Source organism: Phodopus roborovskii, unplaced genomic scaffold (genome assembly GCF_943737965.1).
Source record: "Phodopus roborovskii unplaced genomic scaffold, PHOROB, whole genome shotgun sequence".
Taxonomy (NCBI): domain Eukaryota; kingdom Metazoa; phylum Chordata; class Mammalia; order Rodentia; family Cricetidae; genus Phodopus; species Phodopus roborovskii.
In genome coordinates this window covers 6425421-6440075 of record NW_026126575.1, presented here as the reverse complement: position 1 = coordinate 6440075, position 14655 = coordinate 6425421, and the positions used below count along the sequence as shown (strand labels likewise).

The following is a 14655-nucleotide window of genomic DNA, read 5'->3' as shown; positions in this document are numbered from 1 at the left end:
GGTGGTGATTAGTGGAGTTACTGGTATTCGTGTAGTAAAATGAAAGCATTGCTTATTTGAAAGGAATGTACCAATTGGATATGATTTTCTTGATAAATATAATTCCCAGGCAAAATAGAGTAAGTTTTTGAAAAGGAATTGTGAGGCAAGCATTGAGTTCACTTCTCATCTCTGCTTGCTCACTGGGAGACCTTAAATGTCTTTCTTTCGATGCCTCAGCTCCACATCTGTAAAGTGAGACATTCATGGCACCTGCTTGTCTTATAGACAGATAAGAATAAAGTGAAATGGTGATTATCATAATGGACCTACACGGTGCAGTGTTTGCTTTGCACGCTGTAAACTAAACAGTTATACAATGGAATAAGGAGCATTCACCAAACTCAAAGTAACCTATTAAGTGTTAATGTGTTTTAAATGTTGAAAGTTAAGCTTCAACACCCAAACAATTTACATTGAAAAACATCGCAAGTAAAGAATTGAAGGAAAATTACTGATAGCATTCTATTTATATGTGTAGTGCATGATTTATCATATGCCATCAAATCATGAAAACAAGAGAAATACAAAATTTGCTTGACAATAAAATTTAGGGTGCCCAGAAAACACTGGTGACCAACAGCACACAAACATTCTAAAAGGAATTCATTCAGCAATTATAATCACTTTAATTACAAGGAAGCATTTTTCATGTCCCAATAATGGTTTCACCATGGCCCAAACACCCTTGTAATTTCCTGGAGAATCTTTATGTAATGAATGGTAGTGAGCACTATGAAGTGTGATAAGAGACCAGTACCTATGGTTATAAGCGTTCCTGTGAGTCATACTGACGGGCTGTGCTATCCCTATATCTTGGACTGGCACAGTGAACTTGTTTTATGAAATACCAGTTAGACTTACACTTGGTTCTCCAGGTTAGCGGCCCTGGTATGGAAGTATTGTAATGAGTTAGTGCAGTCTTCTAATGGCATTCATTAAAATTCACTAATATGCTCTCAATTATTAACAACAATGGTGGTAATAAGTAGTAACAATAAATGCCTCCACATATTCAAATCATTTTGACTAATATTTATGTGTCAAGCACTATCCTATTTTCTACCTATAAACGTTGTACCAATTCCCTTAGAGACTTCTATTGTTCCTATTGTGCAAGTGAGGAAACCCAGGCAGCAAACACTTATGCCATTTTGTCTAAGCCTTATGTAGTCAGCTGCACAGCGCAGGATGCAGAACAAGGTGTCAAGACTCTGCAGTTTGACCTTGCAAACCCTGAACATTGTGCCTCCCAGCTGACTTGAACACCACCTCCTCACCCAGAGGGCACAGGGCACACGGTATCGGTACCAGACTGAGAAGAGCCTAAGAGGTGCTCTGAGGCACATTCCCCTTTGTTTCACATATTACTTCCTAGTAATATGTGAAATACACTCTTTCCCTGATAGCTACAAAAACATTTGATGAGGACAGATCATGAGGCACATTATCCTGAAACAGGACTAGGATATGGAAGTAGTTCTCTGGATCCAGTTAGACTTTGTGCTTTGGCTATAAGAGTAATAGGCTTTGGGGGCTAGACTGAAACTGAGAAAAAAAAAATAGATTAAGCTTAGTCATTTCGGAGAGAGCTTAAATAACTTTAAGCAGTTCCCAGAGAAACTAATATAATGTTTCCACTAGTAGCAAGGCCCAAAGGTGAAGTAGATATACATTGGGCACTCACTACATATGTGTGAGACAGTCTACTAAACCAAACAAATAAAGCTTGCACCTAATGAGGGAGAATCTGGGTCTGAAATCCTGAAACTCATGTGTGCCATATAATGGCAAAGCACTGGGAAGTTAGATACCAGCCGAGTACATGCTAAAGGAATGAGGGTGGAAGACGGGCCGCAAGCAGTTAGGGTAAAAATAGGCTATCTTTTCTTTCAAGAGTGCAGTGGAGAAAGATATGATCCAGGTTTCTAGGCTTACAATACCTGAAGTATTTCCTCCATAGAAGCCTATTGTACCTGGTAAATATTTGCAATCAGCAAATGCTAAATTGCTAAACTGCTTCCTGTGAATCATAGGACTTGTAAGAACTTTCAGTTTCCAAGGTACTCCATGAATTAAATGGCCATGTAGAAGCTAATACTAGAACTTCACAAACACTGTTAGTATTTTCCTGACTGGAAAATATACACTAAGTTTCAGCCTCAGTTTAAAAATAAATACTGAGAGTAGGACTTGCTCATGACTAGCTGCCACCCAGCTTTATCTAAATAGAGAAATGATTAGAGATTAGTGAATGATGAGTAAATGGAGAATGATTACCCATTGCTAACAAGTGATTATATTTTACATGCATGTCAGTGTACAAAACATGGTTACACTCATGAGTACTTTCAGGTTCTGAAACCCCAAATTTCTAGAGATTAATGAAGTTGCTTTTGAATTTGATTAGTGGAGAAGAAAGTCAATTTGCATATGAATATAATTGTGTTCATTACATTAAAGTGGCCTCATAATTTATATGACTTGTTTATAAACACTGGTTATTCCAATGCAAGTCTTGAAATCAATCTTTCAAAAAGATACTAAATGAAATTTGTTGAGTCCCATCTTTTCCATTGGGCTTCATTAAAAGCAATGGGGAAGAAAGTAGATATATGTATGTGACAAGATGGTACAGCACTTCTGATTGCTAGTGTTCAGATGAGGACATCAAGTAGACTCAACCAAATAGAGCTGATAAATTGCAAGAAATGTTAGCAAAACCACTTACCATCACCCTTTAAAATTCCTGAACTCCAATGTGGTGCAGTGCGGCGATAACGCATGCCACGTTTCAGTGGCAGGACAGGGGTGACCCATCTGTGTAAGCTACATTGCATTTGTGGGGAAATGTCTAGTAGGGAGGAGAGTTGTGGGAAATGCATGGTCATCAGAAAGGTTCATTGACCCCCTGATGGTTTAGTCAACTATTTGAATTATAGACAGAGAAGTCAGGCTTCTTCATCTTGAGCCAGGGTTTCTGCATCCCTCCCAGTTGGTTTATGTCTTCTCTAAGGCCTTCATGTCTTTATGCTCTGCCTTACAGAGTCCTCAAATGCCACACTGCTGACCAATGCTGAGAAGATCGCCACCATCACCACTACTCATGCCCCTTCTCAGCAAGGGACCCAGGAAACAAGGTCAGATGTGGCTTGGGTTCTCTGTTGTTGCTGCTGTTGTTGTCATCAGCATCGTTGAAGGGATAAAGTAGCTGCTGCCTGATGTACACACATCTTTGATTTTTCTTTCTTATTTTCCCCTTGGGTTGCTGTTATATTTGTGTCTCTCATTTTGGCAGGAACACCACCAAACCAAAGCAGGATTCTCAGTTTGAGTTCAAAGGACCTCAGGCTGCACAGGTGAGGGCTGCTTCTGCTTCTCTGTACACCCTCCTCATTTCCCTCCAACTTCCTGAAGCTGTCTTTAGGAAAAAATCCTAAAGGAAGACTTATTTGAAAATAAGCAACCTTTTTGTGGGGTGATACGTGTTCAAATTTGATTGTCTAGAAAATGACATTTTGCTTTCACTGCCTTTGAAAAATATTCCTGGGTACTCTTTTCTGAAGGAGAAGAAAGAAAGGCTGTCACAAGATTCAGTGATCAGAGAAATAAAGCAGCTAGTGTCTCGCTTTTCATGGTTTTCAAAGCCTGTTACTGCCAAAACAGTATCTTTTTGCATAAGACATTTCTCTAGCTAGTGAATTTCAGATAAGACCCCTAGAGTGCAAGTCTTGTCCTCAGGTTGGAAATGCACAAGTAACAGACAGTGATGCAAATTTGATGAACATGGGTGATCCACAGGTAAATGTTTCTGCTGGCCTTCTTCTCCAAGCAGAATGGAAACAGGGCCCTCATGTATAAAGGCTGACTTACAGCACTGAAAGGATTTACCAGATATAGGACATCTAGCAACACAGCAGCCAGTGGTTGTTTGATGCAATGAAGAATTTCCCTGCCTTAAAATGTCAACTGCAGCCTTACTGAATGGGTGCTGTAAATGTATGCATGTTTTAAGCATGCTTGTGAATGTTTATGGATTCAGAATTCATAGCTCCTCAGATGAATGGAAATTAATAAAGATGATTAATAAACAAGAGTCACTGAAGTGGGAGTTACAGATAGACTTTGTGCATTTTTGCAAAGTCACTAAGAGAAATGGGTGTGGATCTAAGTTCCCCCAGAATGATTGCATTTAATTTCTTCAAATAGGAACAAGATTTTTACACTGTGGAATTGGAAAGAGGAGCCAAGGGATTTGGCTTTAGTCTTCGAGGCGGGAGAGAGTATAATATGGACCTCTATGTTCTGCGCTTAGCAGAGGATGGTCCTGCAGAAAGATGTGGAAAGATGAGGGTAAGTAGAGAGGGGTCCAGAGTGCTTGTATGTATGTCATCCATGGTCACTTCTTGACATTCCCACAGCTTTCAGGACACTGAATGTATGGCTCCTGTCATATTTCTTTCTAAAGCATACTTAAAGTGGGGTATTTTCTGATGCCTTTCCCATTGTTCTTGTGCTCAATCTCTTAGAGTAGGCACATTCTAGCACAAGAAACTGGATAGTGCAGAACACATAGCAGGCAAGAAATGCAAGTAGCCCTATAGATTCTGAGTGGAGAGCTCATTCATTCTCTAGCTAGTCACCAGCTGCCTTCCCTTAGCCTCAGAGATTCCCAGCCAACCCTAGACCCCAGCATGGGGCCAGTGGTCCCATGGCATTGCCACTGGGAGTTGCTATAGGGGTGTCAAACCTTTTGATATTGTGAAACAGCTTTGTCATCTACAAAGTTCACATACCAGAACCTTAAAATCAAGTTACAAAAACAATTTATCGACAATAAATCTCACAAAGTTTTGAGGAAAAGCTTTGTGCTGGGCCACATTTATAGCCATCCTCTACCATCCCTCTCATGTCATAAGTTCAGCATTCCTAGCCTGAGAATTTGAAGACACATAACCATCGCTGTCTATTCTCTTTAGCTGCTTAATGTTTGTTACAATCTGTGTGGATTAGATGATAGAGAAGCAAATCATCACATTTAAATAAGTTACATAGGGAGCCATTGCCATTACAGCAAATAAGAGATCATCAGGAAAGGAAGAAAAGTGAGCTGCCTGAGCAGAAAGACACACGCACGCATGCACGCACACACGCACGCACACACATGTGATGAACTCATTACTGTATCTATACTTGTTTGTCCATTTTCAAACCAATGGACCAACTTTTTGTTTGTGGTTTCTATTTTTATACATTATTCTGCTTCTTTCGTGTATAATATAAATGTATCTATAGGCACACATGTGGAGACAATAGGGTGACTTTCAGGAGTCACATCCCTCCTTCCTCGATGTGGGTCCCAGGGATCAAATTCAGCTCCTTAGACTTTGTGGCAAGTGCCTTTACCTACTGATCCATCTTATTGGCCCAAACCGAGTCTTTTCTTAATTGAGGAAGCAGAGCATAGTTTCCGGAATTAAACAGTGAGAAATGAAGGCTATTTGTAAGAAACAGTTTCTAATAGCATGAAATAGCATTGTTGCAGCTGTGGAGAGCTCCTAAAACACATTTATCCCATGGTTCCTCGAGCTTTGTAGCATGAGGTTGTTTTCATCCCCTTTGAAGTTGAAGAATGGAGCTGCAAGAGGTTGAAGAGCCATAGGATTACTTGACAAATGTGAGATGGAATCCAGGCTCATGGCATGGATCACAAAGCCAGTACTTTGCCTCACCTTCCTTCTAGAATGTAAACTGTATGAGTCAGACTCTGCCCTGTTTTATTTGTTCTATTTTTGCACAGTGTCAAAGAGGATGTGTGGTCTCCCAAGACTCCTGTGGAAGGTTTTTCCTCTGAGCTTACTCATGTGGTTGCTGTCAGGCTTTGGTGCCTGTCAGCCTGTGGCTGGAGACCTCTCCTTTTCTGTTTTGTTGTTATTGTTGGGAGGTAGGGTTTTTGTTTTGTTTTGGTTTTGGTTTTGGTTTTTGAGGCAGGGTTTGTGTTTGTAGCCCTGGCTGTCCTGAAACTCACTTTGTAGACCAGGCTGTCCTCAAACTCACAGAGATCCATCCACCTGCCTCTGCCTCCCGAGTGCTGGAATCACACCTGACTTTCCTCTCACTTTCTTATCATGGGACTAATATTAGTCAGATTTCAAAAACAGATGCCTGCAAAAATAAGCCTAAAATGAAGAAAAGCACAGTGTGTCTCACAGTCCCATAGGTTCCTGTTTTGGGGTCTGTTTGGAAAGTGAAGTGTTATGGTGAGGTAAAAGGGTGTGGGCATAGCAAACTCCTAACCTCACGGGAAATGGGAACGAGTGAGGGAAAGAAGCCAGGGTCCCTGCATCCCTTTCAAGGACATGCCCTCTCTCACCCAACTTCCTTTCATTCTACCATTGATCAGTAGCATCACCAACTGTGGGTCCATGCTTCTATTCCACATAGGGCCTTTAGAGAACACATTCAGTACAGTAGGCACTCCATAACATCAGAGAGAGTGAATGAGAGAACAAAGGAGGACAAGAAAGACAGAAGACAGTTATTTTGTAACCCTCTGACCTGGTATCCTATCACATTTACCATACTATACTGATGTTGAAACCATCCACCAGTTCTAACCTACATCCAGAGTAAAGGAAAGTGCACACAAGTATCTGTACATGGAGCAGAGATCCTCACTTGGGGCCAAGATACTCTGTCCTCCTTAGTAGCTCATGTTCTCTTTACAGCTCTCTTACTTCAGCCAGCACTTAACATGATATAATGTACTACTTGTATAGTGTTGTGTATTGTTCCTACTAACTGCCTTTCCCTCATTAGAATCTGATTGCCACGATGGCTAAATATTTTCCCCGGAACACCCTGAGCAATACAAAAAAATTCTGGGATATGCTTAATGTGTATGTGGGACATCAATGAGGGGAAGAATTTTAAGTCAAAAAGACTTCCATAGCTTATGGAAAGCCAGTGTGACCATTTCACTTTGTCTCTTGCTTTGACAGATTGGTGATGAAATTCTAGAGATCAATGGTGAGGCCACCAAAAACATGAAACATTCTCGGGCCATAGAACTGATAAAGAATGGTGGCCGCAGAGTTCGTCTGTTTCTGAGGCGGGGAGACGGCTCAGTCCCAGAATATGGTGGGTCAAACTATGAAAACATCCCTTCCTTCCCTGGCATGACTCCATGAGTTTGTCTCCAGAACGGCAGCAGGAAAGTCTTTTTTGTTTCCCTATTCACCAGTGTCTTACCAGCCTCTTGCACCATGTGGTTCTTTGCCTCGCTTGTTCTGAAACCTCTACACGTTTCATCCTTTGCTTGCTTACATGGACTGGGGCATGGCCTAAGACAAGATATCGATAGCCCCCTTTCTGATAATCAGAGAGAACATTCTGTCTAGTCCGGCCAAGAGCGAAGGAATGTTTGTTGAACTGTGCCAAACTGTTTCTCAGCTCCAATTGTTAGCACAAATGACTACACAGTCCTTTAAAGAAACAGGTTGCCTGACTGGTGTTGAGGCACAATATCTAGTTGGGTTTGTTTGTTTGTTTTGCTCTGTTTTGTTTTTTTGTTTTGTTTTGTTTTTGTTGTTTTTTTTTTTTTTTTACAGAGGTGTGAAATTCTGAGATATTGGGGGGCTTTGCTCACTTTGTTTAGACTCTGAATACGACAGTTCTCTGTCCCTCTCAACTGGTCTTTTACCCCTAACCAGACCACCTGAGCCCACACTATCAAACAAACAACAACAAACAAATGTTGATCTATTAGCCATATGTTTTTAAATGATAAAGGATGAAATAGATTCCCAGTGCCCATCATGAGGGAAACACGTTACTATACCTTTCCTATGAGGAAAGCCAGGTGATACGTAGAGTTCCTCTGTCGTATCTTAATGATAGTTTGAGTAGACAGCAATGCTCTTTACCTAGCTTAGTGTTCTGATGGCAAAATAGTGTATATTGTGATAATTATGTCCTATTTATTTGAGATTATTGTTTAAAATTTAAAAAAAAAAAAGGAAGCTATGCCCTAGATGTAGGGCTTTTTTTCCCAACCAAAGGTCTACAAAAGTTTCTATAGAAACTGTGATTGAAAGATCCCCATATACATTGGTCCCCTTTATTCGGGATTTATCTGTTATCACCCTCTTTTCTGAAGGTCTTTCTGCACAATCCCAGATATATTTTGGGCTCAATGAGAAGCTCAATTTCAGACATAGTTCAAGGAGGAGAGTGGCTCCTTGGCAGGGCAGCCTTCCCAGGTGCTGGACATTGGTACAGGTGCACAATATGAGGGGTCTAAGGTAAGGGGGAGGGTGGGTGTCCAACCAGAGGGAATCTTAATGACAACATCAGGTGCCATGGCTGCACACTGTGCTATAAAACTTCTGACCATTAGGTGTATTGATACCACTGAAACTGTGTAACATGTCTCCCTTTTCTGTCTTCCCTATGCTTCTGTTGGATGTGATATCTCATTTGAGAGTCATCGTCAGTAACCTGTGTATCTTCTCCAAACCTATGTCTGTTGCACTGAGGATGAAAATCCAACACTAACAAATGTTCTTTGGGCTAAAAATAAAGATCATTGAAATACATGGTTTTCCACAAAGGGTTGAACATGCCAGGGTTGTGCTACTGTAACATTTCCATGCGTCATTTGGACTAAATCTCTCTAATTCTATTGATTAGAGTTACAAATGGGTTATAATATGTTAAGTTCCAATATTTTTCTGACTTGACTGGAACCTGCTTCTCTGTGAGGCTATTTTTGTAATGAGTTTTTTGTACTTAATTTAACTGCCGCGGTATTGGGGGGCGGGAGGGGACTTTGTTCTTTTGTTGTTTATTGTTCATGCTCTCCTATGCCAGCCTGTCATTGTTCCAGTTGTTGAAAAAAAAATCACAAAACAAAAACAAAAACAAAAGGATGCATCATCATCTGGGTTTTCAAGTCATCTACCAGCTATCTAAAATCGTCACTGTTCCAATTACGGTCTCTGCAGCCTTGGGTGTTGCCTTAGACTGACTGGACAAATAAACTCTCTTTGCCCTATGTTAACAAATGAAGATTTTTTTTTTCTTTCTTGTTATAGGGAATCTAAATGTTCAACTTTTTCTCTTTCTCTCTTTCTCCTTCTCTCTGACTGTTCTTGGTGCTGGGCCCTCCCTCCTACAGCGATGATACCTCCTAATATCGCTGCATGTATGAGAAATGAAAAGCTCGGGGAGGCTTGCTTCTACCTTATGGGCCATAATCAAACTACGGTTTGTAGCTCAATCAATACTAGGTGTTTCTGTGCTGTGGCCTAATATCCTCATTGCTTCTGCTTAGCTCTATTTTGATATGTTTGGCAATTCATTCTGAGCACCCTGCGTTCTTTGAATTGTAAGTACATGGCGGACCCTGTTGAAGTGTTGCTCTCCCTTTTCAAGAATAGAGTAAGACCCCATAGGTTAGGTTGACAGAGCGCTTCTCTCCCCCAAGTGTGGAATGCCTTTGTCTTTGTCTTTGTCCGGGTAGCACACTCAGCATTTAGACAGAAAGAGGCTCTTCCCTGGTGGGTAAGGCTTTGCTGCACAGGAAGAGGAGAGTTCCTGGCTGAGGTTTCTCTAAGTAAACTCCAGCCTATGAACTAAATTCTGGTTACAGCCAGTTTTGTAAATAAAGTCTTATTGGCATATAGCGCACCATTTTTTTTAAAAAAATGTTTTGGCACCACAGTGGTCAAGTTAAAGAGGGATTGCTGACCCAAAGTAAATGATAGCAGACCCCCCCCCCCCCCAGTCAAAACAACCAACACTGTGAGGACTCATGCTTTAGGCTCCAGCTCTCCCTCTGTTGAGCTCATCCTGGGTTTGGAGAGATCCTTCATGAGACAGACCGTTTGGTTCCTGTTGTCCTGGCTGTATCGTGGAAGCTCAGCAGCTTGGGCACCTAAAACTTGATGATTTTATCATTGCGACAGAACATCCCACTTTGCAAAGGCTCTCATAAATTCAAGATGCTGCCTTAAATGGCTGCAGTGTCAGCTCAGATAGTTTAATGATTAATGGGACTTGTCATGGGCTGTCCAGCCTTTAGATCTGTAGATGCCTGGGTGAGCTAAGGAGCAGTCTAACGGCTCCACATCTCTTGCATGTCATTATGGTTGTTTCTCATATCATAAAGAAAGGTGCTTTTAAATGAACAGATTTTGTAAATCCCAATTCATTTCAAGCACCTAATAACTTAGCCCTCTCACCTTTATATGGCAGGAAGATTTTTTTAAAATAGTTCTTTTTTTTTTTTTTTTTTTTTTTTTTTTTTTTTACTTGAAAGTAGACAAAACAATTAAATGTAAAAGAAGTTTAATGGACCTTCAAGGGGGTGTCAAATCTGACATTTAACATCTGCCCTTTGTGTGTTGTTAGATAACCCCCTTTACCCAATACCCTGAATCACTTTTTAAAAGTAGAAGTATGTTTTTTGTATGATGTGCAGATCCTCAGCCAATTGTCCTGCTCCTTGTTAGTTCATCACCCAGATAAGCCAGCAACTATAACCCCCAGAAAGCTTTCCTGATGCCCATTCAGGTCTGTTCCCTAGGTTAATTTTAAGCAGAACAAGTATTCACAAATAAAATGGTATTGGAGGGAAACATAAGAAAGGTGGAGGCCGGGAAAGGGCTGATGGGTGGCCAAGAAAGGATAGGTGTGGGTCAGGGTTCCATACTTCTGATAACTCTAGACAGACCCTTTCATTATAATGGTCTGTCTTCAGGGTATGGGGAATAGTCAGCTAGATGTTGAAAGCCATAGTGCTAGTTTTTAATCCTAACTAGTTGCAGTAATACTTAAATTAACCAAGATTCAGTTGGCTTGGAATCTGCTTTAACAGTTGTTTGTTTGTTGTGACTAATGAGTCGAGTGTGGGAGGGAACGGGGGCCAGGAGCTGCAGGACCTTCGTGTTAAACTGTTGTTCTATTTCTCTTCCTGACAGACCCCAGCAGCGACCGGAACGGACCCTCCACCGGTGCACAAGGTGTTCCGGAAGTGAGGCCCGGGCCGCATGACCGCAGACCGCATCCAGCCTTGGAGTCCAGTTACCCACCCGATCTTCACAAATCATCACAACATGGGGAAAAGCGGGCACACGTGAAGGATCCAAAAGGCAACAGGGAGCACAGCAAACAACCCAACGAACACCACACCTGGAATGGAACTTCTAGAAAATCCGACAGTGGGGCATGCCGGCCCAAAGACCGGCCACCTGATGCATGGAGAGACGCACAGCCGGAGCGGACAGCCACCAATGGCCCCAAGAAGAGGTCTCCGGAGAAGCGCAGGGAAGGCACCCGCAGCGCCGACAACACTTTGGAAAGGAGGGAGAAGCATGAGAAGAGAAGGGAGATGTCCCCTGAGAGGAAGCGAGAGCGCTCACCCACCCGGAGAAGAGACAGCTCCCCCAGCCGCCGGCGGAGGTCCCTGGAAAGACTCCTGGATCAGAGACGGTCCCCGGAGCGCAGAAGAGGGGGCTCGCCTGAGAGACGGGCCAAGTCCACCGACAGGAGGAGAGCCAGGTCCCCTGAGCGCAGGCGAGAGCGGTCTCTGGATAAAAGAAACCGGGACGACAAGGTTGGCCACCGAGAAAAGGAGGAGGCTGGTCTGAAGTCTGAAGTTGGGAGAAGCCCCAGAAATCCCCCGGAGCAGAGAAGGCGGCCTTACAAAGAATGTAGCACTGACCTCAGCATCTGAGACCCCGACTCACATTGCAACCTTTACCGTGTCAAAGGTTCTAAGAGGAAGGTGGCAAACACGGAATTATTTAGTTTCTTACCTGAGAAAGCATCTAGACCTGACAGACCTATGAATAGTAATGGACATTTTATGCATTTGAAATCTTATGAGAAAAAAAAATATATATATATATATGAAAAGTCTTGTGCCTGATGTATAATATTAAAGAAAGTATTTTTAAATGCATACTTTTTTTGAAAATTATTTGCCAAAATAATGGCCCAAAGGGTTATACATTTTGTTCCATCAAAAGCTATATTGTTGAGAATTGTTCCCTCTTTGGGGCAAGCTCTTTCTCTTCTAGATGAATGGGGCTATTGGTCATGTCCTCTGAGTAAATACAATGAAATTTAACTCAGTATAAACTGTTAGAAGTGATGTAGTGCTGTACTGTAAACCCTGTTTTTCAGAAAAACAGAACACAAAAAAAGCAAACTTCTACTTGTACAAACTGAGGACCTTTTAGGATGGATTAGGGTGGCCAAACTGTGTGACAAGAGTACTACTGCAAATGAAGGATATTTATGACGACAGTGCACAGCGCTAAGATACTTTATGCTCATGAGTTAATAGTTGGTTCAAAGTACGGTTTGTGCCCTCCCTGGCCCAGGAAGGTGCAGAAACAAGAAGGTTGGCTGCCATTAACCAAATACAGCCTTAGCTCAGATGGTTGCTTTCATCGGCTCCACCGTGGAACACATCTCACAGCAGTGCCCATCACAACTTGTCAGCCTCTAGGAGGGACAGACAGGCTGCTTCTGGGTTGTCTGGTCCAGTATGAAGCTGAGTGGGTGGAATGTAGGACCTTATGCCTCTGGGATGAGGGAGATGTAAATGTCTCCAATGTGGAAAGAGCACCCTCCCCCACTGTGGAGCATAAGCCCATGGTTGCCTTCTGCAGGGGGAGCTGAAGAGTGATATTTAAAAAGCATTGGGGCTGCTTATTCCTGAATGACTAATGATGCACTTTGAAACCATAATCCAAGTCTTAAGGATCGATTGAAAGGCAAGGAAGAAAGTCGTAACACCTATGGTTCTTGATCTTCTGGGAAAGCTCTGTCCCCATGACCCTGTTCTTTGTACCTGGGGATGGAAAAATAAAACGTAATGGTTTTTCTTTCTAAAATAGACCCATTTTCTGAACCCTCAGGAGGTGTGGTTGGGTGAGCTGTAGACTGAGATGTGGTTTAAGTGGATTACTGCCTAGCTGAGCCAAAGTGTTTGCTTGTACCTGTTGGACCACTACAGCAAACCGCTGCTGACAGTGCATTTGTATTTCTGTAGTACTGTTTTGCATTTTCCATTCAGACACAAAAAACGTTGCAAGTCAATCACTGTTGTTCCCATGGTACTGTATTAGGGGAGGGGAAAAAAAAGAAAAGAAAAGAAAACCAGCCAATCATTGTATGTAGAGTTTAAAACTGTAATTAATAGAGCCTGTTGGAAAAAAATAAAACAACTGTTGCCTTTTTTTTTTTTTGTATAAAAGAGAATTTATGACAAAAGTCTAGCTGTGAGGAATGTGGTATGTGTCTATATTTCTGAATATGAAAAGATTGATTCTTGGGAATATACTTTAATGTAAAGCAAATCAAGTATGTAAAGTTGTCTTAAAGTGGGAGACTATATAATCACTAAAGCTTTAGTTTGTTGGCGCTATCATTTCTCCATGAAGAGCCTGCTCATGAATAATTAAGCATTCATTTGCATTCTCTGTTCTTCACTCATTTATTTCTTGCTTAATGCTCTTTCTGTGTTGATAAAAAGCAGTGTGTGGGCCAATCTTTTTATAAAACACTATGCACATATAAATATTACATTGTTCATAGCTTTATTTGACTTGACATTATTACCCTGAATAGCTATAGTTATGTGGACATGATCAAAGTTCTTTTCCTGAATCAAATACAATGTACATTCTGTAGCTAAAGGGGGCGGGGAGTCTGTGATTGCTACTTTTATTATCAGAGTTCTCCCCACAAAGCATACACAGACTAAAGTACTAATGCTGAATGGCAATGTTTATTTCACCCATTTCCTGAGAGGTCATTTGGAGCTCTGCTGCTGGCATGTTTCTCACTACTTATAGCACAGTCCATGATGTGACTAGTTTGTTCTCTTGACCACAGTCTATGGGTTTTGACCAAGTAAAAGAGTCAAGGACAGTTTTTGGATTGCATCCTGAAGTTAACATCAAGAGGTCTGTCTCATTGTAAAAAATGGTGTTCGGTTTTTAAAGTCAGTGCTAACCACCTGAGCCTGGCTTGGTTTCTGAGGAATTTTGCTGTAGCAATTTAATCTTAATTCCATACACCCGATTTGGTTTGAAAGTATTGTACTTTCAAAGTATGGAGAACTATACACTAATCCGAAAACTAGAATTCTCTTCAATCTACTGGAAACTGAATCTTGTGAGCCTACTCTCCCCACCCTTCCACTTTATGTAAGAGTGCTGATGAGGTATGATGGATGAGTATTTTGTATGATTAAACCAAACCATTTAGGACCATCCCCCCTCCACTGTACATCTGATGCCTGAAAGAATGTTCAGGGGGGTGGGAGGACTCAATAGCCTACTTGGATTTTTTAAGGTTTTTTTTTTTTTTTTTTTTGTGAAAGATTTTTTAAATTCATTTTTACTGTAAAATACATGGAAGTGTGTATGCATTCCATAACCACTATTGTTTCTGGATTGGTATCTTCTTTGTCTCCCATGTGGTCTCAAATGGATCAGGGTGAAGTAATCACTCTTGAGAGCCCATGATTGCAACTACTGAAAAATCAATGCATGGAGGAAAAGGGAGCTATGTCTTTGTTATGGAAAAGTACCTTGCTAT

The 14655-nt window shown here is 41.5% G+C and overlaps 1 protein-coding gene across 19 annotated transcripts in view; it reads left to right on the top strand.

Moving 5' to 3' along the window:
* The window catches only part of Magi1 (membrane associated guanylate kinase, WW and PDZ domain containing 1), a 576610-nt gene extending 562975 nt beyond the window's left edge, over window positions 1-13635 (top strand). For 15 of the 19 annotated variants that reach the window (XM_051203415.1, XM_051203414.1, XM_051203411.1 and 12 more), the window contains 5 exons: window positions 3086-3179; window positions 3338-3398; window positions 4249-4392; window positions 7041-7179; window positions 11022-13635. In XM_051203415.1, the coding sequence (XP_051059372.1) occupies window positions 3086-3179; window positions 3338-3398; window positions 4249-4392; window positions 7041-7179; window positions 11022-11776 (1193 nt within the window). In that variant the 3' untranslated portion in view covers window positions 11777-13635. Of the gene's footprint in view, window positions 1-3085; window positions 3180-3337; window positions 3399-4248; window positions 4393-7040; window positions 7602-9217; window positions 9307-11021 lie in introns of those variants that run through there. The other 4 variants (XM_051203420.1, XM_051203417.1, XM_051203416.1 and 1 more) reach the window with 2 other exon arrangements.
* Window positions 13636-14655: the final 1020 nt, after the last annotated feature.